Source organism: Nelumbo nucifera, chromosome 6 (genome assembly GCF_055504915.1).
Source record: "Nelumbo nucifera cultivar China Antique chromosome 6, China Antique-T2T, whole genome shotgun sequence".
Classification (NCBI taxonomy): Eukaryota; Viridiplantae; Streptophyta; class Magnoliopsida; order Proteales; family Nelumbonaceae; genus Nelumbo; species Nelumbo nucifera.
The window spans coordinates 39232390-39258572 of record NC_142654.1 but is presented as its reverse complement, the minus strand read 5'-3'; the positions used below and the strand labels follow the sequence as shown (position 1 = coordinate 39258572).

The 26183-nt window shown below is 39.4% G+C and overlaps 3 protein-coding genes and 1 long non-coding RNA gene across 4 annotated transcripts; 1 reads left to right on the top strand and 3 right to left on the bottom strand.

Annotated features, from left to right (window-relative positions):
- Window positions 1-7184: 7184 nt before the first annotated feature.
- Window positions 7185-12576, bottom strand: LOC104586378 (ATP binding microtubule motor family protein). Its single transcript, XM_010243590.3, has 17 exons — window positions 12193-12576; window positions 11821-11986; window positions 11500-11700; window positions 11188-11377; window positions 10914-11074; window positions 10544-10782; window positions 10355-10397; window positions 10059-10109; window positions 9882-9938; window positions 9581-9634; window positions 9360-9447; window positions 8974-9239; window positions 8838-8884; window positions 8297-8318; window positions 8133-8201; window positions 7598-7636; window positions 7185-7512 (listed from the first exon to the last, which is right to left on the bottom strand). The coding sequence occupies exons 1-17, from the start codon at window positions 12405-12407 to the stop codon at window positions 7468-7470; spliced, it is 1953 nt and encodes a 650-aa protein (XP_010241892.1). The 5' UTR covers window positions 12408-12576; the 3' UTR covers window positions 7185-7467.
- Window positions 12577-12849: 273 nt separating this feature from the next.
- On the top strand, window positions 12850-16782 carry LOC104586379 (uncharacterized). Its single transcript, XR_733446.3, has 2 exons — window positions 12850-13005; window positions 13259-16782. It is a non-coding gene; the product is annotated as an uncharacterized LOC104586379 (long non-coding RNA).
- LOC104586380 (rop guanine nucleotide exchange factor 3) lies at window positions 13939-16020 on the bottom strand. Its single transcript, XM_010243592.3, has 7 exons — window positions 15690-16020; window positions 15473-15589; window positions 15218-15369; window positions 15066-15140; window positions 14648-14938; window positions 14221-14556; window positions 13939-14128 (listed from the first exon to the last, which is right to left on the bottom strand). The coding sequence occupies exons 1-7, from the start codon at window positions 16018-16020 to the stop codon at window positions 14009-14011; spliced, it is 1422 nt and encodes a 473-aa protein (XP_010241894.1). The 3' UTR covers window positions 13939-14008.
- Window positions 16783-17165: 383 nt separating the features above from the next.
- On the bottom strand, window positions 17166-24431 carry LOC104586406 (Calcium-dependent lipid-binding (CaLB domain) family protein). Its single transcript, XM_088889867.1, has 4 exons — window positions 24365-24431; window positions 20869-20934; window positions 20564-20702; window positions 17166-20160 (listed from the first exon to the last, which is right to left on the bottom strand). Exons 1-4 carry the CDS (start codon window positions 24429-24431, stop codon window positions 19929-19931), a joined length of 504 nt encoding a protein of 167 aa, XP_088745993.1. The 3' UTR covers window positions 17166-19928.
- Window positions 24432-26183: the final 1752 nt, after the last annotated feature.

The window sequence follows — 26183 nt, the reverse complement described above, 5'->3', positions numbered from 1 at the left end:
TCATCGTGGGGATAGTGGACCCCTCGCGCATCATCTTCTGTGAAGAAAATTGGGTCTCCCGTCCTTGGCCGCTTTGGGGGGTTTGCTCCTCCCGGGTGGCCTCACGAACTAACGTTCGAGCTGCTGCTGAAGTGCAACCCGCAACGATCGAACCTCCCACTATCCTGTGGATGGTCCCTCGAACTGGCCTCTCCTCCGGAGGCTGCCTCTGTGGTTGTTCGGCCAGCCTGCTGCTGGACTCGGGAGCATCCTTACCGTTCTCCCCTTGTTGACCTATTTTATTACTATTATTATTATTATTATTATTATTATTATTATTTTGTACAAAGTTTCTTAAATATCCGCGACAGATGAGCTCCTCTATCTCGTTGCGGAGTTTTTTACAACTCTCGGTACTGTGACCGTGATCTTTGTGAAAACTACAATACAGACTCTTATTTCTTTCATTGGGATTCCCCCTCAGACGGGGTGGCCACTTCACGTACGGGGCGTCCTTGATCGCCATCAGGATTTCGGCCCACTTCGCGTTCAATGGGGTGTAATAAGCTCGGTCCACTACAAGAGCTCGGAATAATTGACCCGGCTTTTCCCCCCAAGCTGTGTCCTTTTTCTTTCGGTTGTCCCCTTGACTGGAAAGCTCTCATTCCCTCTTTCTTTTTTCGGGCGCGCCCTCGCCCTTTTGGTTGATCTCCTCTTCGGTGGCTATGAACCATGTCCGCGAGCTTCAGAAACTCGGTTATGGTCGCTGGTTGGTTGACGACCATGTGCCATTTGAACTCTGTGTGTCATGCCTTTCTTGGCTTCTGCAAGGCATAGGGCGGGGTCCAGGCACTGTATCTGCATACAGGCATCGTTGAACCGCTTGATATAGCCCCGGATGGACTCTCCCTCTCTCTGCACTATGCTGAGGAGGCTTTCTTCAGTTCGCGGGCACCGTTTGTTGGTGACGAAGTGGGACGTGAAGGTTTGTGCAAACTACGCCCAACTTCTTATCGACCTAGGTGCCAAGTTCCGGTACCACGTGCGGGCTGCTCCTCTGAAAGTAGTGGAGAAGGCCACGCACATGCACGACTCACTGGCCCTCGCCAGGTGCATCTGTGACTGAAAGGCATCTACATGATCATTCGGGTCAAACGACTTGTCATACTTGTCAAGAGGGGGGAGCTTGAAGTCTTTGGGCATTGGGACTGCTAGGAGTTCGAAAGACAGGGGGATGGAACTGAGAGGAGGGGAGCTTTGACTTCGGCCGAGCTTACCTCTTCTTTGCCCCCGAGCTCAGGCAAATCGCGAGTGATAGATCGGCGAGCTCGGCAGCGGCGTCTCTGCTTCTTGGTGGGCTCGGCGTTCGTGCTGCTCCCCTCTGCGCTGTCCGAAATGGTTTGTGCAGGAAGTAGCCCGGTTTGCTGGTGATGGCTGCCGACAGAGGGGTCCTGATTGGAGTCTGTTGCCAGGATCTCGAACCGGTTCTCAAGGATCGGGGTTTCAAACTTCGACTACCGAGGTGATGTAGACTTGGCGAGCTGAGGTCCTCCCGACTTGTCCGCTCGCGGCGTGACCGGGGTAGCTGATCTCTCTCGTCTGCCGTGGGGGGAGGCCTGGTTTTTTGGGAGGTTTTGGGGGGCCTCTCCTTGGTCAGAAGGGCGCTCGTTCTAGCGGTGAGACTTAGCTTGCTGTGAGGCTGGGTCCCGAGGCGGGAATTGCGGCTACTGAAGTTGAGGTTGAGGCAGCTGTGGGAACTGTTGCTGATACTGGTACTGGGAGACCTGGTGCAACACATGTTGTTGATAGAGTTGAAGTTGTTGGAACTGTTGCATTTGGGCCTGCATGGCCCGCATGCACTGCATCAAGTCCTCTAGTTGATTCGGGCCGACTGCTGGGGGCACGACCGAAGGTTCGGTGAACGTCGCTCTGACTGTAGCAGGGAGTGGGGCGACGACAGGTGCCACTGTAAGAGGCACATTCAAGCTGGGGATTCCGTCCGCCGAGAGGGGGACGGTGAACTGTCCGATGTAGACAGTAGGAAGATGGGGTTGTTCCCTGGAGTTATCCATTTCCGTGCTTCGTCCGACGTTGCTAGAGGAAGCCATGAGTGCTGAATTTTTTCAGGGAAGAAGAGAACTATGAGAGTTTAGAGAGAAAAGCCTTTTGAAGTGATTCCCACATACGGCGCCAAATGATGTAGCGCGATCCGGTCACTCCTAGCTAGCACTCGCGTGGCTCCTGAGAAGTACCTGGGGCGAGAGGGAAGAAGAAGAACTCCCGGGGGTTTGCCCGGCAGGAACACTCCGATGATTAAGTCAATATTTTGTGCAAGAAGCGAAGGGAAAACGAAGGCTAAGAGTGAGGATTGCGCCAGTGATTCGAAGATACCTTGTTCCTTGAGAATAAGCCCCTTATAACTGAATTCCGTTGCTTCAGGCCCTCTGCTTCTGACAGGGCAGGTATAACCGCCACTGTCAGTCTGCCATAGCTGTTACTGGCAAGGCTGAGGTGGCACGTGCAGGGCCGTCGTTGCAGGGTACGTGCCTGTCAGGTGCGAGACACCTTTCTAAAGGTAACAGGTGCGGCGCTTTCTGACAAGGGACATGTTTGCTGTCCACAGATTTGTCGGGTACGACGGTCGAGCAGGAAGCCTTCCTACGGTGTGCCGAGCTACCCTTCCGCGAATTACCTTGAGTCAGGCTGTATCTTGAGTGACGAGTTGCCAGTAGCAAATTATGTCGAGCTGGCTGACCCGAGGTGTCCATGCCTCGGGGTGTCTAGAGATGGATCGGTGCGATCCTGTCTGGGAGTGGCCCGAGGTCCATTGGGGGGAGCTCGGGCCTTAAGAGAGGTCAGGGTGCCCCGAACTCATGACCCCCCGAAGTGCCTTAACCTCGGGGAGGAGGTGCGGGTAAGATGGCTTCTGGTGAGTGGCTTACCCGCCTAGTTGTCGAGCTGAGCTCGGTAGGACTTTCCCTCCGAATTGTAGTCACGTCCGTTGCGCTGTCATACTGAGTCACTATTTGAGCAAGGTCACGCTCATGTATACCCATGTTGCGAGGTCGGGCCAAATCACCCTTCATCAATGTTTGATGAAAAGTCTCGAAAGCAAAAAAATGGGCTTAGGAAATCTATTTTCTTTAGTTTTATGGAAATGATTCAATCAACAAATCACCCTCCATCAATCAAATTCCATATATTTCCTAACCTATATTTTTTCTTTAAAACCCAATTTTACACTTCTCTCTCCTTCCCTTTCGTTATCTTCCCTTTTCATCACCGCCGCTGCAACGAATTGCAACAGGGGACCCCTCCACCTTTAGCCCCTCTCTCTCTCCTTTTTCCCCTTTTGCAACTCGTCCCGTCAGATCTGCAAGGAACCATATAGATTTTTTTTTCTTTTTTTGTCACTGGGTTCTCTAGGAGGACCTCTCGTTGCCTCTGTCGCTTCATCTTTGATTTTCAATTTTTCTCGCTCTGGTTTAGTTGATGACGACAGGAATGGGTTGAAGGGAACTAAGCGTCTGAGGCAAAAGAGAACTAATACGAGAGGTGGAGAACCATCAATCCTTTTATTGCAGTGCTTCCAATCCAACCATTGATCGTTGATTGAAGGATTTTTCATTTATCTTGACTTTTATACAGTCAGCCATGGCAACCATGTTTGTGTTGTTGGTGCTGCCTCTAAGGAAATCAAAGTTGGTGATGGCTCTTGACAAGTTGATGGTAAAATTATCGGCAATCTCTTGCATTTTCCCCTAACATTGATCTCCCCAAAACAAGAACTGCCAGTGCAATTGCCCTAGAAGCAAGAGTTGTGTCCACGGAACAAGCTTATGCAAAAGCAGAATCAGTTTGAAGAAATGCAGAAGAAATAGCCTTCTCAACCTCCCTTTGGAAATCTTCATCCTCTATCATAAACCTTGGTAAATGATTACAGGGTTCTTACTGCAAATTACTGCTCCGACGCTCGAAGATCTTTGGACGATGCCGTTATCCCCAATAGTTGTTGAGACTAAGATAGTCTGCTCCGTCTCAGACCTCTATTATCCGATGTTTGATAGTTGGTTGGAAGGTTAGGACTATCTTAGTCTCAACAATGCCCCAACTTGCTCGACCTCGTGGGGCTTCTACGTGATGAGGCCCGTTGAGCAGCTTGCAGTTACGAAGGAAATTGTACCTCCCAAAGTCGTTACACTTTAGGAGCCTTGAAGAACAGGGGGGCGATGATGGGAAGGAGGAAAGAAAGTAAAAACAAAAAGAGGGAAAGAGGGAGAAGAGGAGAGAAGGGGAAGATCGAAACCAAAATCACTGCTTGTGATTTCCTCTCGATGCAACAGCACCGCTGGCGAGAGTGGACTGGAAGATGCCATTGGTGAGGAACTCGAAAAAATTGTTGCCAATCTCATCGAGTTCTATAGCAGGAAGATGCACATCTCTTGAATTTACAGTAATGGGGGGATTGCTTGGCGAGAGTAGTTTGGCAAATGCTATCGGCGAGGAACTCAGAAAAATCGACCCCAAGATCAGAAGTAGAGATGTTCATAAGAAGGGCTAAACCGACCAAACTGACCAAATCGGTTCGACTTGAACCGATATGGTCGGTTTTTAAAGTATATCGGTTCAGTTTCGGTTTATAAACATGCATAACCCAATTGGTTGGTTCGGTTTTGGTTTATGTATTTGTAAACCAAAAACAACCCAAACTGAATCGACTATAAGTTAAAAAAAGGTAAAATATTCAATTTCCAATGTTTAAAATTCTCAATTTTCCAATGTTCAAAATTCTCAATTTTCCAATTTGTCTTCTTTTCTAGTTTCCAAAAAAAAGCTTAGAATTTATATAAAAGTTTTATTTTCCAACATTTCCTTCCTAGTTTCGAGAAAAGAAGTCATTATTCATTCAAAAGTTGTCTTTCATTCCTTTTGAGGATTGAGCATTAATAACCTGACAGAAAAGACTAGGAAACTCTTAAAAGTCTAAGGGTCTGTTCGTTTTCTCTTAACTTTTATATCTTAAGAAGAATCTTTTAACTTTAAGGTAGCGTTTGATTGCACTTTTCAGATGATTAAGATCTGAATTAATTGCTTTTCAAACGCTACAGACGTTTGGTATTTCCTCTTAATACTAGATCTGAAATACATTTTTAGATCTTAATTTGTAAGTGGTGGGGTGGGTGCTTAATGCGCCGTCGACACAAATTTCGTGCTAAATTTGGAGCACAAAAAAAAATGAAGACAAATTCAATGGATTTTTTTTTTGCGAAAATGTAAGTGGGATACAAACTCTTTTTTTTTTTGGCAAAAAAAAACCTTTGATTCTCTTGTCACGAACACAATCTGAACTTGTACTTGCTACGAACACAACCCGAAAAACTTGACAACTTGTAGTTGTAGAAAGAACTTGCAATGATCAATTGTATTGCTTCCACCCTCTGAGTCTCAAGTTTTTGAAGTTAGTTGGATTTAAACCGGCCAAATCGACAAACCTGACTGTTCAAATAATAGGTTAGTTTTTATACTCATTTGGTCGGTTTTGGTTGGCTGAAAATTCAACCCGAGCAGTTTGGTTTGGTTGAAAAAAACATATGCAACCAAACCGAACCAGCCTGTGTACAACCTTAGCTAGAAGCAACAACACTGCCGACGATGAAGGCTTATATATTTTAGTCTAGTAGCCCCTATAAACCGCATCCTGCCCGTGGATTTGGCATCAATCCACGGTCAAGATTCATTCCACCCCTAAAGTGGAGCTAAGATTTCTAGGGGTGGACTGAACAATTAAAACCCCTATTTTAGGGATAAGTAGGCTGTACCCCTATGTTTTATTTTTTCTTGGCTTTGGTTTCAAGTGCAATACTAGAGTTGCTTGTGTTTGCAACAATGGCATCCAGACAAATGGGTGAAAATAGTATCAACTAGTATTAATGACAAAGAGAAAGATGAAGATGGGGATACAGTATCAACTAGTATTAAAGGAGGTTTTTTCATAAAAGACTCGTGAGATTTCAAGGCTAGTCGATCCTTAGCATTCGGAACCAAAGAGTAGGGGTACTCTTTTTAATCCTTCTGTTAACGGACAATGACGGTAAGGAATATTTAGTCAATTGTCAAAAAGAGTAGGGGTACTCTAAGATGATACAAAAATAGTAGGGATAGTTTAAAAAAATTGCCCTTTTTTTAAATAGGGAAAATTCCCGATTAGTACCCTGTACTTTGGGCCTAGTGCCACTTTGCTCCCCAAACTTTAAAGCACGACAATTTATTATCCAAACTTTTAAAACATGCCAATCCAGTACTTGCCATTAACCACCCGTTAAATGGCATTTGAAAAGACACATTGCCCTTCTAGTGTCCTCTTATTTTTTTATCAATCATCCAAACATTGATAAGGAAAGTTGGGGTCATGTTCTTGTGGGCACTCTAGTGACCCCAACTTTCTTGAATAGAAGAGACACGGATTTGGGACTGTTAATTTTTTTTGTCAACGTTTGAGTGGTTGATAAAGAAAATTAGATGACACTCAAAGGGAATTTGTCTTTTTAAATGCCACTTAACGGCTAATTAACAACTGATTATAATGGCAGGTACTGGATTGGCACGCTTTAAAAGTTCGGGTACTGAATTGTTGCATTTTAAAGTTCGGGGACCAAAGTGCAGGCCCAAAGTACAGAGTACTAATTGGGAATTTTTCCTTTTAAATACTGATACAGAATTAATATAGAAATAATTATTTTACCCAAGCACTCTTATCCTTAACCCTTTTTCAACTTTTCATTCCTATCTAAGTGGGACAAATTTGTTAACAATAGAAGTGTTACAGTTTGATATTGACAAAAATACTTAATTTTAACATTCAATACAATTTATCAGCGTTTCTATTTCATTTTTATAAACCCATTGTCAACCTTTTCTTGATGCCCATGTGGGAAAGACCTTTCAAGAAGTACAAATACACGTGGGTAAAAAGGTGCCAAAAAAATAAGATAGACTTTTAAGTTTTAAATGTAACACAGCAACCTTGTGTAACAGATCCGGGTTCATTGTCTTGCCAACCACAGAATTGACTGCGGAATTTTCTTCTTTAAAGCATGATAACTTAAAGGAGGGTTGATTTCCATTTCCAAATGAGAACTTTAGTGACTTACCTTGCTGAATTGAAGTAAGGGGTGTTAACTAAATTCTTCACCTTACAGAGTAGGTGAAACCATAAAAGAAATGTCCAACTCTATAAACTTTTCAGGGGCCCCACCATTCTCACAATAATTCCTCCACAAAAATATAGAGAAAGGAAACAAGCAAATTTTTCTTGGAAAAAAAAAAGTGAATGAAAAGATGATGAAAGAACATCATTTTGACACTGAAAATAACATTTCATGCATAAACATGTTCTAGAAATTCTATGTTTTAGTGAGGGCAACATTGAGTTGCCAGCGATTAGAATTCAAGATCCCTGACAGCAACACAGAATATCTATATACAAAGTCAACTGAAAAGATCTCCAGCAACTTTCTTCATCATTTGATTTATCTGTTGAAGAAACAGACAACCGAATCAATGTGAAGGGCCAGCTGCAGGAAAAATCTTAATTGGTCAGAGTCAACAAGGAGCTTACCTGCTTCTTGGAGAGGCCTATGTCTTTCAAATCATCTAACTGTAACCAAATATAGTTTTTTTAGTCATAGTCTGTTCTAGTCACCAAATCATCTAGCTGTTACCAAATATAGTTTTTTTAGTCATAGTCTGTTCTAGTCACCAAATCATCTAGCTGTTACCAAATAGGTAAAAACAATGATTTTTTTTTTGTGCTAAAAACAATGTAGGAAAAATCTTCATTTGAATTTTTATTAGCAGTAATATTTGCATTTCAGTTTATGAACTTTTGTGCTAATAACAATTGAAAAAGTGAATATAGAAATCTTTTCATAAATAGGTTCAAGTAAAAAACACATTTAGGCTGCATTGTTCCCACCATAAATTGGACAGAATTTTCAAACTAAAATATTTCAGCTATTATTTCTGCCTTTTTTTTGCAGAAAGTACAAAACAAAGTTTCCATCATAAGAGAGGAGAAAATGTAGCTTAAATATTTCAACATGAAAAAATTTCCTGTTTTTGAGAAAAATGTAACTGAAATTAAGAATGCTTACATCTTTGAAGGGCTCTGGTAATTCATCACGAAGTTCTAGTATGTAATTGGCCCTTTTCTCTCCAATTCCCTATAGAAAATAAACAAATGTAAAACTATGATGAGAGTGAGATAGCGAAAGGTTTTGGAAAATTTGAATGCTAAATTGGAAAAAATGAAGTCTACCTTCATCCCTTTCAATTCTTCCCTGTGATTGGTAAAACAAAAGTATTAGTTCACACTAAAGATAAAGGAACAAAAACTTGAAAAACATTAGGGTTATCTAGAATTGGACTCTGTCATGCTATCGGGTAGCTATTGTAAACTTAGCTTGAAGTGCACACAGAAGAAAACTAGTTTGAACCTCCTAACATTTAATATATGGCATCCAGGTACCTCTACAAGGGTGTAATTTTGTGCTGAATACTTCAACACCTTATCCAGCTGTGTCCTTGATGTATTTAGGTAACATAGCATATAATTGTCATTGATCCCCAAAGAGAAACAGGAAGAAAAATAAGGGGTATTCTTGATGAATTCATAGTTTTGACGAATTTATGGCTAATAGAAATTTCCATAATACCACATGGCAGATGATTCTGTCCTACACAAAATTAGTTTCATAACCAAACTTCCTATGATGTTCAGGGAAAAAGCTACAAAAGGAAAGCAAGCATGAATTAGTGCATGATAAAAGCTGATTAATTTATGAAATGGCATTACTTACTTGTCAGCAGTATTTAGAAACCTGAGGTATTCTCTAACTAAGGAATTCTGCATGAAAATAGCAACTTCTAATTAATGACAAGAGAAAGAATTTGTCTCCTTGTACAAGGGTACAATTTAGAAATCCTAGAAATCACCTTCAGTCCAGAGCTGCACAAATTGAATTTTCCCCGTGGTGTCCCAATATTTGCTAGCTCCAGGTTATCGTTAAATCTAAGACACTGTTCAGTTCGTGGGGTTTTGGGTTCCATAACATCCACAAAAACCTGGCTGTTGCAAGGATTGTTACTTTCCTGTGGCATCTTTATGCTAAGTGGTGTTGAGGAGCAAAGAGACTTCAATGAGTTTGACAATTCTCGTAGTCTTTCACTTAAAGGTGGTGAATCACTGTTGTTCTCCTTTTCTGCATTATAATGTGCAATATTATCAATATATAGATGAAGAAGAATAGAAGATATTATTCATACAAAAACTTGCATTTGACATCTAGTAAATCCACAGAGGGAGTCCACATGCTACCAACCTTCTTCCGGAGCAATCAGCATTGTTGTATCACATGCAGACACACTGGTAATATCAGGATGCTTGTACTCATTCTGTAAGGATATAGCCTAGGAAAACAAATGGTTAGTCCGTTTCAATGTGAAAAAGCTTCTTATGCAAAAACCTTAGTTGCACCCATGAAAAAAAAAATCTTGTGCAAAAGCTTAATAGTAAACAAGGTATTCCAAGAAAAAAAAATACCTCATTTTCTGGAAAAGGTTCTATTTCCTTGGAAGCAATTGTTAGTGAAACTTCCTGCGATGGTTTTAACTAGTATTATATTCCATTTCTGTTTAAATGAATTCTCATCTAGATTTGTCTAGATTTATAAGAATGCAGAGTTGATCAAATCTTTTGTATTTCCTTGGTAGCATATCATTTGAACAAGTAAAATGGATTTTTACTTGCCTAAAGTAACATATCATTTGAACAAGTATATACTAGTTTAAAAGCTATATATTTCAAATGCATCACAAATTAAACAAGAACTACGTGCTCTAACCTCTTCTTGCAGTGGAAGAGGCACTATTGCTGAAGAAATTTCTGATAAGCAGCTTTCCTGCATGAAATAGAGTTTTTTAGATCATCTAATTGGAAAATAAGAATAATTCTTATAGGTCCCAACACTTTCCCAATATGTGTCCTTCATTAAATACCGGCAAAAAGATGGAAATACTACCTCTTGTATGGAATGCTTTACAGATGAAGCAATGTCTGATGAAGAACTTTCCTGCATAGAATTCAAGATGCCCTTATTAACTAACCATCAGAGGAAATTTTTTTCTCTTCCCAGTTGTAGACTGATAACATTCTCAAAGGCTGAAACTCTTAAAGAATTTGCTGAAGAAACATATACTTAGGTGGTTAAAAATTCAAATATGTAGGACCAAAGTAATTGGTGAAAAGCTGGGATCTCAATCTTGCAACAGAATTCAATATTTGGAAATACCACACATAGATCACTAGTGTTCTTACCTGCACTGAACTGTTGGCAGGATTTGCTCCATCAAAAAGTTTCCTGTGAGCAAAATATAAACAACAAAATGGTATACTAATGTGTCTAATTTGAAAATTAAATGAAAGTTTTATGCACTAACCTAGAATTAATCGTTCACACAAACATGTACCAACTCACACACAATTCATGCACACAAACACACATACCTTGCTTTCATTTCTGATGACACGAAATTGGCCTTCTTTTCCATAAACTTCGATTGCAAGATGTTGTGCTTTTTTGCAGAAGTGGAAGAAAGACTTAAGGGTCTCCCAGATTTTGGAGAGTAGAGTGCTGACCTTGTCACAGTCATGGTCCGTTTTGTGTCAAGGCAGATCTTCCCAACTTGGCATGATCGAGAAGCAAAACTAACTGTGTAAATGGTGTCTTGGCAAGGGTATGGGTTCTGCATTCAGGAAAAAAAAGGAAGAAAGGTCAACAGCAAAAAATAGGAAAATAACAAGGTATACATAGGTAAAGAAGGTCTCAGGAAGTAAAGAAACCCAGAAAGCTTCATTGAGAAACAAAATGGCTCACCAAACAAGTGACCATTAGAATTTGGCTTGTGCCACCTAGTGTATCTTGCAACATGCGGGTGAGTTTGCTTTCTCGGTATGGAACACGTTCATTGGCATTTAAAGCATGAACAACATTCTGTAAAGCATATAGTGACTTGTTCATCCTTGTGCTCTCAAAACCTATAAAAATAATGCACCAAAAAGGAAAAATGAAAAAATATTAAACTTGACAGAACAGAAATGCTACTCCTTTTGAACTCCAAGAATTTCAATTCAGCTCTGAAGGGTAATACCTGCCAAATCCACAAAATTCATCTTCCCTACCAGATTAGTATTGGAATCTTTGTCATTAGCAGAAACATAAATGATTAGCCCCTTATGGCTCTTATGTGGGACGTCATTTGTGTGCTTCTGTGCTGGTTTGCGAGAAGTGCATGCAGGAAAATAGATTTTATTAAAATCTGAAATTGACTTCACTGGAATCTGGAAACAAGTAACAAAAGGATACCAGCATTAGAATAAGCAAAGAGACATATCACGACCTGATCCTTGAAGTTGTAGATTCCTGAAACCTAAAAGAGATTCACAAGAGATGTAGAACTTACCTGAGAAAGCCCTTTGAGCTGGATTCTCCCTCCAGCACCTTCCAAAACCAAGACTTCTTGTCGTTTAGGTTCCAAGAGGTCGTAGACATGGTCCTGATAAACCTCGTACCAAGACATCGTGATTGAGCTTCCGGTTTCTTCAGCAATGGAAAGAATTTCCTCCATCGCTAATGGCCCCAATCCAGGTTTTTCGTTTGAACCCTATATATTGCATTGCTTTCATGAATCAGTAGAAGTTAAACAAAAAAAAAGGAAAAAAAAAAAACAAAACGAAAAACACTGAGAATGAAAACAGATAAAAAATAACATTAAAAAACCTACCTGAATTGTGTATGTCTTCCCACTACCCTTAGCTCCATAGGCAAGAACAGAGGCGTTTAAACCACGGAAAATCCCGGAAACAAGAGGCTTTACCTCTCTTGAGAACATCTTTCCAATATCCTCATTTTGATCGTAACAGTAGTCTAATTTGTACGACTCTTTACGACTGAAACACCAAAAACAATAGTCAAGATAAAATAAATATGTAATCTTTTCTATATCAAGTTGGAATCCCAAGCTCTCGCATTCAAAAGGAAGAAGTCTAAGAAGGGTATCGAGATATTCTAACATCAGTACATGCTCCGTTTCCCGAATTAAAATCCGATAAAGAAATCTAATGGAAAAAAAAAAGAAAGAGAACGAAAGTCACACCTGGTCGTTGGCTGGTCTGTGAACGAGATCGTCACTCCTTCTGATGACTGTGGCTCGGGTTTCTGCACAAAAATCCGGCATGCTGGAGACCCATTAGAGGATTGGACCTCTAAATCAGTGGAATCCCTGATTTTTGCCACAATTCGGACTTTTCGACGTGAATCAGAGCCCAAATTTGCCCTAACTTGAACTGAATCTTCTGTCGATGAGGCCATGGGTGATCAGATCAGTGAATAAATAAACGCAGGAAACGAGTGAGAATTTGAGGAACGGAGAGGAAAGAGATGATGAAATTCAGAAAGAGAGCAGAAAGGATAATGTAAGAAGAAAACTCAATAGAGTGCGTGGAGGAGGTAAAGCCGGTTACGCTCTCGTTTGGGCGGAAAGGGTTTATCAATTTTAGAAAGTAGCCGTTAAGGTTTTCATTTTTCAAATCTTGGTTCTGGCGCTCCTCCCTACATCATGACACACTTATGAAGGAAGTTTGCTTGAAGCGCACTGTCAATTTATTGTATCAAGGGGGTATCTACGTAATTTGACACAGCTGAGGTAGTTTAGTTTATATGTCCCAGATGGAGTGTGGGCTTGGGCTTGAATCGCTTGATCAAAAGCCCATAATTTCTCTTTTTTTATTGCCTAGTCAGGAGTCAATGAGTCTTTGTCTTCCCTTCTGGTCGAAAGCCGGCGTAATTTCATCGCAGAGAAGCGTAGAGATCTGACGACGAAGAGTTGACAGGGTTTGCGGGTTCTAGGGTTTAGGATTTATACGATCAATAGGATATTTCCGCAATTTCTCATCTCTCTCATAAACTAGTAAGTAAATGAATTTCCTTAAAATCGTTTTTTCCCAGAACTCGATTGATATTCTGTTTAGTTTTTTTACAAATTTCAATTGCTATTTCTCCCGAGTGGTTGGGTAGTTTGGTCTCGATCAGGATCTCCAATATTGATTTTTGGTTCAATTGTTTCAATTTTGGTTGGAATTTTGTGTTCTCTGTGCCGGTACTCAACCTGTAGATTTTAATCCAATCTCCTCCAAGTGGCTAATTTTCTTTGATTGAATCAGGTTTGGTGGACGAAGTTCCTTAATTTCTGGGTTGGGGGAGACGATGGATAACCAAGCAGATAAAGGGAAAACGAAGAAAGTAATGTCCCCATGCGACGTCGAAGCTCTAAAGAAGTGCTTGGAAGAAAACAAGGGCGACTACCTCAAATGCCAATCACAAGTGGAAGCGTTTAGAACTTCCTGTTCTTTGAAGAAAACGCAATCGCCTCCTGAATCCTCTTCCAAGCTCAAGCGCGGTGTGGTCTCTGATGGTTGAGAAAGGATGATTTTTTTTCTTCTTCCCTGAGTGACACCAATTTACATACTTTGTTTCATCTACAAATGAATACGATAATGTGTTCTAGATTTCTCGTACTTAATAGCGCAGATAATCTTGAAGAATGACTGCTTTTCCAACTGGTTTCCTCATTGTTTACTGTTATTACTTTCTTTGTTGATGGAATTTTATTGTTATTACTTGATTTAAGCTTCTCTATTCAAAGCTGGTGAAGCCGGAAATCTCAGAACCAGTTCACATTTACAAGAGCCAAAAATATCGTGTTTTGAGAATTTTCTGTGAAGAACACAAATGACCTTGAAAAATTCTTCATTGGGCGTATCTCTAACCGTTTTACAGGTTATAGATATACAATTTAAGCCATGGGTCATGGGGATTGGTTCTATTCATTACTGTCGGGAGCTTTTCTTCTTGGTTGGCAACGAGGGTCTGCATGTATCAACTTTACAGTTGAATTCATTTGTTTTCTTCCACTAATCTTGGTGTTTCATGGATTTGTCTGCATCGAGAACATCCTCGATCCAGGCAACGATATTGAATGCTAATCCTTCCAACACTCTTGAATAGCTCTCTAAGATTGACTGACCGACATCCTGCAAGCAAATGATCCCCTTTAGGCCCTTTTTGCATGATTCAAGTTAATGAATTATTTAAATTTAACTGCATTAGCATGCTCATGACTCACCTTATTGTACTGAATCTTGTATGTATCCAATGTTGTCTGTGACAATTCAGGGTACCTCTGTTTCAAGCATAATAACAGAGTCTCCGCTCTACCTGCAAGTATGTGACTCTTGTCGACATCATCCATCAAATCCTTGACCATTTCCCAGGAAGATTTTGAGTGACCCATGCCTACTTTGCGTCTCCATATGTGCATCGAAGCCTCAACTCGGTTTGCAATCTCAAGAGCTTCATGCTCAGATGTTATGTTGAGGCAATCAAGAAGATAATCTGGGGAGAACTCATTGCTGGTACATATGCAACGGTAAATTGCATCTCCCAAACCGGCTCTTCCGCTCTGGAGAGTGGAGACAAGACAAGATTAAGCAAAAGCAAAGTCTAGGAAAGAGAGTCCTTGTTGAAGCATTGGATCAGCAGGGAGGTTTCACCTTTGGTAGAGCTGCTATGTATATCTCTGAGACTTCCATCTCAGTAAGGATACTACTGTTGATAGCCATTGCTGCTTTGTGCATTTGATTCGCACAATCATGTTTGTGCTGCAACTGTTTTCTTGAATGCTCAGAGAGGCCACCTGGAGGAACACAAGGAACTGGCAACCACCATTTATCCTTCTTCTGATGGATAACACTTTGGAATGACCCAGAAGGATTTGTAATCAAGGGCAGGTTTCCCTGATCTACATACCAGAATTCTGCCTCCTGAAAGCTCTCTAATATGTCCTTCAGAAATAAATATTCACATCATTGTGAGTATGAAATTTGTGTTTAGAAAGCAAAGACATTGAAGTTTAGTATTCAAGAACCAAAGAAGTGCTCAACTTTGGCTCATGGAAATATGTTTTCTTACCAAGAGCATTGCGTCCAGCTTCTGCAATGCGGGAAGGTTAATGGATATATCTGATCTGGGTCTACTTGTCATCACCTGAAGACCACAATGAAGGGTGTTAATAGAAAGGAACTAACCCCAAAATCCCAGGTTATTGGTCTATGGATCTTCACCTCAACAGACTTCCCATCTTGATGGTTTTGGCAAGGACTGAATTCAACTATGTAGTCGCAAACAGATAAGAGACAGTCCATCTCCCTCCTCCACATAGACTTCTTCTCTGGAGGTAGAGGTTCTAACCTTAAATTATGACCAAAAACAGTGGCTGCAAGGGAGAGAGGAGCAATAAGAGATTTGAGGAAAAAAACGGAAGGCACAAACATCTGCCTTTATTTCTTCTTGCTGTTTGTGTAGGAAATATGGCGTACCGTAGAGGTTTGTTATGGCATTTGAGATTGCAACCGCTGTGCAGACACCTTTTCCACTCCCAGACATGTCTTCTCCCAACAAAAGTTTAGAAAATCTTTCCTTCATCATTTCGAGTTCTGGAAAGAAACTTCAACTTGTTAGGCACTGCATTCAATTTATATCTCACTATGGGAACAAGGATTTTATCAAGAAAAGGCAGAAAGTGAATCAACTCACCTGAATTTATAACAACTTCATCGTTGTTTGTCTCATCAACAACTTTGATATCCTGCTTCATACCCAAGCTCGTAAAGTCATCGTGATGACTGGTTACTGGTTTGGTGATTGGCCAGCGCAAAGGGGAGGGTTCATCAGAGCAGCTGTTGTCATCAGCGGGTTCTGAAAATGATGAAGTTTCAGAGTTGGTTCGGCAGTTTCTGAATGAGTCACCACTCAAAGTTGAGTAGCCAGTGGTTTCTGTTATTGATCGGTCTAATCGATCCCCTGAAGAGGGTGAGGGATGATAACCCAGACCATGATGCTTATCGGAGTTTGAGAGGTTGTCCATCGCGAGCTTCAGAACCTGATTTTGGTCAAATCTGCAGATGAAACAGATTCAATTTTCAGGATATGAGAGGCGTCTGTTAATACCACCATTACTACTTGTACCATGGGGCTGTTGCAGAGTTCACAGATGATTAAAATGGAGAGAAAAAGGTTTGGAACAAACGGAAGCTTGAAACTTAAAAAATAGAAACAAACAATTACAACCGGGAAGAAATTAAAAATTCGGAATTCAGACTGAAGTCTCACGGTGCTGGGTTCCCGATGGTGTGTATAATCTAAACAATTTTACTGAATTAGCATGAGAAGATTTTCCGACTCCAACTAATCTATGAAAGGCTTCCAAGAGGATCAAAAGCTGAAGAAACGGAGGTTATGAAAAAATTAAGCGTACCATTGCAAGAAAAGCCAACGGTCCCCTCACCTGCCTGTTTCTCCATGTACTTTCTTTCAGCAATTCTATCTCAGCACCCCATCTGATCACAACGCATAATTCCGGTGATGGGACGAAGCAGAACCATTTTCAAGCTTGCTGGCTGATGGGTCATGGCTTTAGAGCTTTCAGGAGGAGGATGAAGAGAAGAGACGCACGCAACAAAAGACACCTACAAATCATAGACACTGTTTTTCTTTTTTGGCCCGATATAGAGCATCGAAATTTTGTCTTACTACAAGATCAAATGTTTGATATTCTATAATCCCTTCTTGAACAGTAATTAAATAGTGTTAAGAGAAAACAAAACCCAGATGAGCTGGAATTTTTATATGCCCAACTGGTTTACACCGAAAACAAAAACCTCTCCATGATGAAAATGAAGTAGAAATGATATATTTCTCTCTGTTCATTGGTGGGTCCCCCTGAACGTGGGCTTTGGCATACACACAATCCAAGGTGGTCTACTACAGATTGATTGACCTGTGTAGATTATGAAACACAGATGATGCCGTGTATGATTGTGATGGCTCATCCTGGTACAGGAAAACTTCTGCTTCTATCATTCGGTATTTATGAAGTCGATCAAGTGGTCCAAATTAGAGATCATACTGAGACTGAGAGCTTACATAAATAGAATAAAATTAAATAATGAAATAGACTTGTGAGTGTTCAGATTTTGTTTATGTTTGGTAAATTTTACAACGAAAATTAACAAAGAATGAAGTGAGAAATATCAGAATATGAAATATGTGGTAGGTGGTTTGGTCAGAAGTGGGAAGGTTAGGGGATTTAAGAATTAAGACTAGGCATGTGGATTCATAAACCCTTGATAATGATTGACAATAGGTGACCATTTCTTAAAAAAAAAACTAAAAAAATATGGTCATGTGGTTGTGGGTATTTAATATTTATTAGACTGTAGATCAACATACTGTCATTGAGTAAGAGGAATTCTTCAGAAAGGGTCGTGAAGCATACGTACATCTGTTTGTTGAGTTTGACTTTGAGTTAGAGGAGATAGAGGGAGTATGTCTACTTGAGAGAGAGAGAGAGAGCATTGTAATATATAATCTCCATTATCAATATGAGTTTTCATCAATAATTCAATAAAAATAAGATGAAGAAGAAGAAGAAACTCAAGTGGTTTGGACGGAAATATCCTACATTTTGTTCTCTATATGCAGAGTGGTAGTTCTGTGATAATTTGTTATCTTAAAGGAAATGAGAGCTGGATTGGATCCAACCCAATTCATGGTTAAAGCCATTATCTGTGCTGACACCACATGACATGCACTGATACTCCCCTGTCTTCTATTGACATTGTTTTGGTTTATCCTCATGCTACACTGCACCCTTTGGATTCTTTTTCTAGTTTCACATTAAGAGAGGTGACACATAAGTGCTTTTGCATAGTACGATTAGTTATGTGCAGATTTCTCACCTGAAAACTATTGGTACTTCTGTTCTTACATTCATGATGAACTACGAATTTGACTTCAAATTGATTTCTGTAGTTATAATTTGAATGATACCCAAGTATTTCATCTATTACTGTTCTAAATTTCTAATGGTCTGTCGCATTTAGGCAGAACTTTGTTTGGCTTTTATTGTTGCTAGAACCTTCAGCACCTTCAGAAATTCTTAATATCCTATATTTCAGAACTATGACCTTCCACTTAGACCTACATGAATTAGTGAACTCCTCTAAGTGTTAGGAACTCTTCTTAAGCATTGGAAGCAGTTTATGGCCCATGATCAATTTTATCATGAAGTCAAGAGAAAAGATATTTAACAAAAGAACATTTAATGGTTACTTTGTGTATATCCCTCTGCTTTGAGTCTATAGTCTGAACATCAAATTTGTTATATGTTATGTTCAAACCAACCTCTACATTGTTGTTTCACAAATACTCTTTAATACCTTAATTTTGTTTTCTCATGATCTTTCCAATGGAAATACATGTTCTTGTGCATCCCATTTGTTAATGTAATTTCTTTTCAAAATTCTTTTTTGTTTCTTTCGTGTAACAACTGTTCTTTCTACTTATCTTGTTATTTCACAAAGAACCTCATGTTTCAATCATGATGACAATACTATTTACTTGGTATTGAAGACATTTCTACAGCAGCCATTTTTCATTCCAATGACTATGTTAACAAGTTTTCAAGCAACTGCCACCATACTGGGTCCTTTGTACTCTGCAAGGTAAATAAGAGGACTTCAGCACCTCAGGCACACAGTCAAATACAGTTGGGAATGCAAAGTTCCATTAGTTTTGAGTGGGGCTGTCAATAGACTGGATATTGGTCCAACCCAATCCGGTCCAACATGAGTCCATTGTGGATGGACCAGATCCAATCCAATCCGATAAATATTTTGGACTGCACTGGTCCAACTCAATGCCTTATTGGATGGTCCAACCCGTTCAAATTGGTTTTAGTTCAGATTGTGTCTAACCCAAACCTGGTCCATTGACGCCCCTACACTTATCTTTTGAGTTTTGTCAATGGATTGGATATTAGTTCAATCTAACCCAGTCCAATATAAATCCATTACAGATGGACCAGGTCCAATCCAATTCAATAAATACTTTGGACCATTTAGTCTGTACTGATCCAATTCAATATGTCTTATTGGACCATCCAACCATTCAAATTGGTTCTGATTCAGACAGGGTCCAACTCAAACCTGGTCCATTGACACCCCTAGTTTTGAGTGTACAAGTTTTTTTAAGATCCTATTCTTTGCATCTGCAAAATAATATAATTCCATTTTTAAGTCATGTATGTTGTCTATAATAATTATGGGATCGGGCACAATTTAATAGGCTCCACATATATTATCTCCTATAATCCTAAGCGGGCATTTAGTTTGATTGATGTTCAACAAAACAGTTGGTTGATCAATATGGTGAACTCACAAAGATTTCCTGTAACCCCGCTTGATTTGATGACAAAAGTCAATTGATTAAGATGAACCAAATGCTGATGAGAAATTAGAAATTTATCACAAACATGAGAACAAACTGCATTTTATTGGCTATTATTCATGATTGATACTTGTTTGCAGATCTAAAAGTTTCTGACAATTTTCCTCCAGTGGTTTCTGAAAATAGATTAATTGCACTCATACAAGGTAGGCCCAAACAAGCAAGAATTAAAAAACAGGTGAACATATCAGATTTGGCAGAAATTCATCTGTTTATCATCTGATTTCTTGTGGAAAAAGAAAAACCTCCACCATGAGATTTGGCAGTAATTCAAAATGGTTCTATAGATGGACTGTGGTGGTTTTTTCTCCTGCCCTTCATATTCTATCATCTCTGTTTGCAGTTCCACCTGCACATTGCATGGTTCATCAGACACTGGTATAGAGGGATTCGTAAAGAATTAAAAAAGAGGTGAACATATCAGATTTGTATGCAGACTGGAGACATTGTTGGGTTCATATTCATTTATGTGTTGAATATCAGGTTTCAACACATTGGCCATTTTTCATCACCATGCACACAGTAATGGTAAGAAGAAAGCAAATGGTTCGCACATAGATGCATATTTGCAAAACGACGTACATTTGCAATGAATTTGAGGCCAATTTTGATCTCTCCTTTATAGCTATCATCTTCAAGCACCACATTGTATGGAGATGGTTTCAGTTGTATGAACCCTTTGTTATTTCCTTCGGTCAGTATTCCTCCGAGATGAATTCTGCATAGTTTCAGATAACTTTTCAACATCCAAAAGCCAGTAAAAATGCAAGAATTCAATGGAAAGTTATTGCCAATTTATGATCTAGGACTTCTGAAGCATGAAAAAAGCAACTGATATAGAAATAATAATTATCCAGAAATTCAATAAACTAAGAAAGCAAAATAGCTTGTAATGGTTAAATAGTATTTAGTTTTCATTTAGAATTTGTATTCTTGATATGCCTTCCATCAGCATCTTTATAATTATCATTGCCCCACCTGTGAGGTTGGATTGGTCTTAACTAAATAAGAACCAGATTCCTCACCTGTAAAAACATCTGGGCATGAATCATGCTTCCCAAAGTTAATGCAGAAATTAGAAAACTTAAATGTAATACTTCTCAAATGAAAGATGTTATTACAAGGTTTCACCAACAAAACCACCCTCGGTAAACATTTCCTTATCCATGATTCTTAACTTCAGATAAGTCAACTCTTGCAACTCAGAAGATGCAAATTTAAATATAAACTTTTCATTCCATAAGACTTTCCTGCCTTCACCTGCACAAAAACCTTCTTGATTAGGGTAATAGAAACATATGAGCATCGTAATGTCGTCACTGCATGTAAAATCTCACTCTTTTGACAACTACTGTTTTGCAACAGCTCTCCAATCAGTGCATAAGCAGAGGTTTATATGGAAACAATAGCAATCAGAAGAACTTACCTGGTGAGTTCTTGCTTCTGTGTGTTTGGGTGCCACACTGAATTATAACATAATAACCTGGTTTTCCTAATACGTTCAGTAAACCAAAAATCATTAATCAGCCCCAGTCAATGTAGACTGAAACTTACCCACCGTGAAGCATAGAAAAGTCCAAATTCTCAATCTAAGACACCACAGAAATGGAACAGATTATCACTTATCATAATCAAAATAGTTCATAATCCAAACTTCATGCCAAGAGTAATCATAACAGGGGTTATCAAAGATGTCCACAGTTATTCAACAGTAATAAAGCAATAACAACATGGGATCTTCTCTGATTAGTGGATTTTGGGAAAGTTTGGCACAAGAATAACTTTTTATGTATATTTCACAAATCATGACCATCTTAAGAGCTGGCAAGAATTAGAATGCAGGTTCAAGCCTGCGAGTGTCCACTTTATGCAAAAAAGATACCAAAGGTTAGAATCATATCCAATGCAGGTTCATTCATTCATCATAATAAAATGTCTTCTTAAAAAGCAGTTAAAATTATAAAATTATTATTTTTTGTGTGAAAACTAAGAATTTAAGACCTAGCATGGACTTGTTTGGGTTTGCCTCAAGGAACGTGGCACAGAGGTGGCTCATAGAATCAAGAATGTAATATGTTTTACATTACATTAGCTATGTGAAGTAATGCAATTGAGTGAAAAAAGAGATTAGAGGTTTTACATGCTTGAAAATGTTTTATATGTTTGATTTTATTTTTAAATTCTCATTTGAATATGCTTTACATCTTATGTTTGTGTATTTTAATTTTAAATAATAGGTTTTTTAAAACATTGTTTTAAAATTTAAGTTTATATTTTTTATTAATATAATGTTTAATATTTTTTATTTTTTTGAAAATTTTGGCACTTTTATGAATTTTCTGACATTTTTTTTTATCTTTAGCATTTTTTTTTTGTATTTTTGCACCTTGTTTCAAAAAGGTGCACACCTCACATTGTGCCTTGCGTCTCAGGCGCAAATTGACCCTTGTGCCTTAGGCTTTTAAAACACTATGTATATTTCACAAATCATGATTATCGTAAGAGTTGGCAAGCATGAGAACATGGTTTGAAGTATGAGAGCAACCACTTAGAGCGAAAAAATACCAAAGGTTTGAACCTTATCCTCTAATGGCTGCTCTCAAACTTGAACCCCCTTTTCTCATGGATCTTCTTTGGCTAGTGGATTTTGGGCAAGTTTGTCACAGGCGAACATTTATGTATATTTCACAAATTACAATCACCCTAAGAGCTGGTTGTGTGAAAAAATACCAAGGGCTAGAACCATATCCAATCTACCTCTCCAAAGACCCCAGTTATCTGGGCCAACATTGGGTAATGACCTTTTACAATCATCCAAATAGCAGAACATTTATGTATATTTCACAAATCAAAATCACAATCATCCTAACGGCTGGCAAGTACGAGAACACGGCTTCAAGTCTGAGAATGGCCACTTTGTGTGAAAAAAAACCAAAGATTTGGACCTTATCCTAATGGCCGCTCTCAAACTTGAACCCGCGTTCTCATTGCTGGTCGTTGGCTAATGGATTTTGGGAAAGTTCAGCACAGACTAATATTTATATATATTTCACAAATCACAATCATCCTAAGAGCTGTGTTGGGGCTAACATTGGGAAATGGCCTTTTGCAATTATTCTAATAACTACGACTACGATAAAAAATGGCTGAAAAAAAAATATCTATCCACTAGAAGACAAAAAAAAACTATTTAAATAAAATCTCATTTTGATTTGCTTTTGATTCAACTTCTATTCACTTTTTGTTACTTTTTATTTGTTAGGTTCTATTTTGGTCCTTGATATAGGTCCCCAATAGACCTGTTTATGGGCGGGCTCGAGCCGGGCTTTTAGTGTTCATTAACAGGAAAATAATAAGCCCGAGCCCGAGCTCGGCCCAACCAATGGGCCTAGAACTTGGGCCCGAGCCTGGCCCTGATAAAAAGCCCGAAGCCCGAGCCCGAGCCCGAAGCCCGACTTAATAAAAGAAAATCAAATTTTCCCTATTCAAATAGACATTATCTATTTTAATTCAAGTATTTTTTTCCCCTATTTAAATGAACAATGGGCCTACAAGTGAATCATCAACCTTCTCAAATCAAAAAATTTATTTAAATGGACATCACATAGGGTTTTTACTTAGGTTTAACTATAAGTCGGGTCGGGTTTACTTAGGTTTAACTATAGGTCGGGCCGGGCTGGGCTCGGGCCGGGCTATTTTGGCAAAGCCCGAGCCCGGCTCGAATTTTATGCGGGCCGGGATTTTTGGCCCGAGGTTAAGCCCGCGGGCCAAAAAGCCTGTTCAAGCCCATTCGGGGGTCAGGCCGGCCCGTCGGGCCACCCGGCCCATGAATAGGTCTAGTCCCCAACATTTTGGTCTCCTAGTTTGTTCTAGATTAGTCCATATATGGGTTTGACCTGTAGGTCTCATATGGAGTCTCATGTGTGGGCCCAACCTGTTCTGAAGTAAGTGAAGTTTTTCTTAATAAAAGATTTCTCAAATTTTTCAAATTAAAAAATTTTATCTCTAAACTGAGTAAAATAGGATTGTTCTGATTAAATCCAAACCCGATCGGAGTCCAATACTCCGCATTTTGGATCAAATGCATATTCGAAGCTTCAATAGTCATATTGGATTCGGATGTGGATCGATCTGATCCAAATCCGGTCCAATTACAGTCCTAGTTAGCGAGCAAATATTCCCTGTCCACGTGAAACGGTGAAAGTGATGTTAATGGGTTAGAGGAGTTCGGCTTTTATCAGGGCAATTCGATGCTCGCACCATTCCCCAGTCCCTTACAAGTTGTATTAGGAATATCTCTCATGAAATAAATCATATAAATAAGGAGATATTCCCACATAAGGCTGTTGGAATGGTTTTGCCCTGACGGAAGCCGAATTCAGGTCAGTGACCCAAGTGACCCAGTCCAACTAAAAACTAATCCCAAATTCTCAAATCCCAACCAAATTATAATGATGACATATAAATACAAGAAAAAATCTATGATGCTAGAAAAATATGATATCGGAAGAGTTTTGACTAATCAAAACCCATCCCAACCTAATAGAATGGGTCAGTTATTTCAGGTCTGTCTGATCTGTGACAGTTCTACCAAGCAAGGTTCAAAATATTGATACAGGCTGATATGCCGGTAGGGTGTATTGGCCTGTATCGGTACTAATTTTTATGTTTTTTTTTTTATTTTTTGAAAATGATTCAGAGAGGCCGATTTAAGGCCGATCTACCCCTGAACCACTCGCCGACCTGAAACACCCCCTGTAGGGGTATATCGGGAAGGCTCCAATACACCGATATGGATTTATATGTGACGAAATTTTGATCCTTGCAAATGGTGATCGGCTCCATCCCAGGAATCTTACACTCCGTAATATATATGATAAGATCATCAACTGGGTGTGAGGGAGAAGGAAGGAGGCTCTTACCCACAAAATTTGTGTGTCTAATGCCTTTTGCACTGACCAGAACTACTTCAAGGATTCCTCCCTTCATGTTGAGAGACAGAGAGAGAGAGAGGGAGAGAGAGGGCAATGAGATAGATGGTTGGAGGGATTGGTAGAGATATAACATGGGGGAAGAGAATGTTAGTAATGGCGGGAGTTTCAACATCTGGTTTTATTTGACAGTTATTTGCATGAGGCGTTTCTCCAGCCAAATGCGGTTGTAGATATTGAAAGACGTGGGTTTCAAATACTCAGGGATCAAATAATCCTTCACATATATGGATCGGGTAAAGTCGTTTGGCTCAAGGAACCTCGATCCGCAGAGATTGATAGAATCGACTGGGCCTCCAAAACTAAGGATCTATGGTCTCTGGTGTGAATTCAAAAAAGAAATCAGTACATCAGGAGGGAATTGAATAATACATAAATTCCACCTGAGATATTATCGTGCATGCATCGACGATCGAGTAGGACTCTTCCAATTGTTGTAACCGCATTCTCTCTCATGTCGATCTCTCAATCCTCTTTCTCTTATTTCCCTCTCATCTCTATCTTGTACACACACTGAACTCATCAGTGTTTATTCCCTTTGTTTCATGGTATCAGAGTATACTCCAAATTAAGAGCACGACTCCTGAAAACCTCACCATCGCCAACATATATGATCAACCCAGACGATGCCAATAGCCCCTACCAATTTACAATGTATTACAGCACATTGAAGAGTCATTGGAACGAGTTATCTACATATTCTCCACTTGTAAATTACTTACAGCAGCAATAACTCCTGCAATTTCTCATCGGTTTCAACACACCTACTCCAATGTCCAATCACAAATTCTTCTGATGGATTCTCTCCCCGCAATTGGCAAGGCATACTCTCTGGTTCTACATGACAAAGCCCAACGCCTCATTCACTCTCAATCCACCGTTCAAGTGGATAGCACAGCACTAATAGCCAAGCCGGGTCAGGCAAATTTCATAAAACCCAGCGATCATGCTTTTACCACAGCACCACCACCTCTCTCACCATGGATCAATATAACCAATTAATCAAATTGCTGAATGAGGTTAAGTCTCCTCCATCTGCGAACTTAGCTGGTATGTTTAGGGGTGGATTCGAGCTGAGTTGAGCCGAATATTTGGTTATTCGAGTTCGATCCATTGAAATTGTTTTAGGTTTGAGCTCAATTGCAAGCCAAGTTTTCTTTAAAACATAAAAATTATACATATAATTTTTTTATTATTTTGCATACAAAAAATTAAAAATTATAAAAACTATTTACTATTATACATAAAAAATAAAAATATTATATATAAAACATTATTATATATAATAAAAATTATTTATTATATATATTTATATTTATATGTATATGTATGTATGTGTGTATATAATAAAAAAATATTTATTTATTATACTAGGCTTACGAGCTTCACAAGCTGAATTTTATTGGGCTTAAGCTCAACTCGATTAGCAAACGAGCCTATATATCAGGCTCGAGCTCAGATCAAAACTCAATTTAAACCAAATCAAGCTCGAATAACTTGTGAGAAGCTTGGCTCATGACCACCCCTAGGTATGTGCAGTTATGAAAAAATGTCTCTTGGGTCATTGATATGGATACTACAGAATATATGACCGCTAACCTAACCCTTCTCTCCATGACCAAATCCACCACCACCAATATCCATCTTGTATCTGCACCATTGCGCTTTTCAGGACCTTTCAATGAAGATGGTGATTGGCCTAGGTAAGCAGCATGGCGGTTTGTACCACTTCGTTCATGACACAGCACCC